This window comes from Limulus polyphemus, unplaced genomic scaffold, assembly GCF_000517525.1.
Source record: "Limulus polyphemus unplaced genomic scaffold, Limulus_polyphemus-2.1.2 Scaffold890, whole genome shotgun sequence".
Classification (NCBI taxonomy): domain Eukaryota; kingdom Metazoa; phylum Arthropoda; class Merostomata; order Xiphosura; family Limulidae; genus Limulus; species Limulus polyphemus.
In genome coordinates, this window is record NW_013666500.1 from 106,994 (window position 1) to 107,929 (window position 936).

A 936-nucleotide genomic window follows, 5' to 3' on the forward strand; every position below is an offset into this window, starting at 1 on the left:
GTTTTGATTTTTTCGTAGGAGCTAGTGTTTTTCACGGTTTTCACGACTACACTACATATGTATGTTTTGATTTTTTCGTAGGAGCTAGTGTTTTTCACGGTTTCACGACTACACTACATTTAATGTAGTGTAGTCGTGAAACCGTGAAAAACACTAGCTCCTCGAAAAAATCAAAACATAAATATGTAGTGTAGTCGTGAAACCGTGAAAAACACTAGCTCCTCGAAAAAATCAAAACAATTTATGTTTTGCCTGGTCCAAAAGACTTTTGAGACAATATTTTTCTCTTAAACCTTTTCAAAAGTTCATTCAAATCCCGATACCTATATTACCAATACCCAAGGACCTTTCATTTACACTTTTGACTACTAAATGCATAGCAACTGCTTGCAAAAATGATGTACACATTAAGAAACATGGATAAAGCATACATATATCTTCGCTATCCACCAAGTCAAGCAATCCACCTACCGGTACTTTATCCACCATTCCCTTCAATTTCTGGATGAATTCTGTCGCTCCTTTAGCCTTTTCGGAAAGCGCTTGGAGATTCTGAGACAGCTCCGTCTAGTGGATGAAATTGTTTTATTTTATTGATTTATTATTCTTTTGAAACAACATCATGAATGTAGTTAGAATAATTAGGAATACCAAGTTAATCAAGGGTGACTTTGACCTCAGTTTTTTATATATGTTATGGATGTAAGTGGGGGGTAACGATACGATCTTAATAATTAGGCAACTAAAAATTATTCAAGAGAGTAATTGGTGCTATTAGCCAAATCAAAAAGGAGAAGGCCTTTGTATTTGGGGGGGGGGGTTAGAAGGGAGATAATCAGACTGATAATGTGATGGATAATTTCATTACTCAAATCAGTATGGTAAAGGATATTTTTGGAGTAACTAATCAAATCAAGTTAGTAATAACTGTAAATT

General features: G+C 34.6%; 1 protein-coding gene across 2 annotated transcripts in view; it reads right to left on the bottom strand.

Annotated features, from left to right (window-relative positions):
* The window catches only part of LOC106461060 (E3 ubiquitin-protein ligase TRIM9-like), an 84,033-nt gene that overhangs the window by 31,673 nt on the left and 51,424 nt on the right, over positions 1–936 (bottom strand). For both annotated transcript variants that reach the window (XM_022387896.1, XM_013920846.2), the window contains exon 2: positions 472–567. In XM_022387896.1, coding sequence (XP_022243604.1) covers positions 472–567 — 96 coding nt within the window. The remainder of the gene's footprint in view (positions 1–471; positions 568–936) is intronic.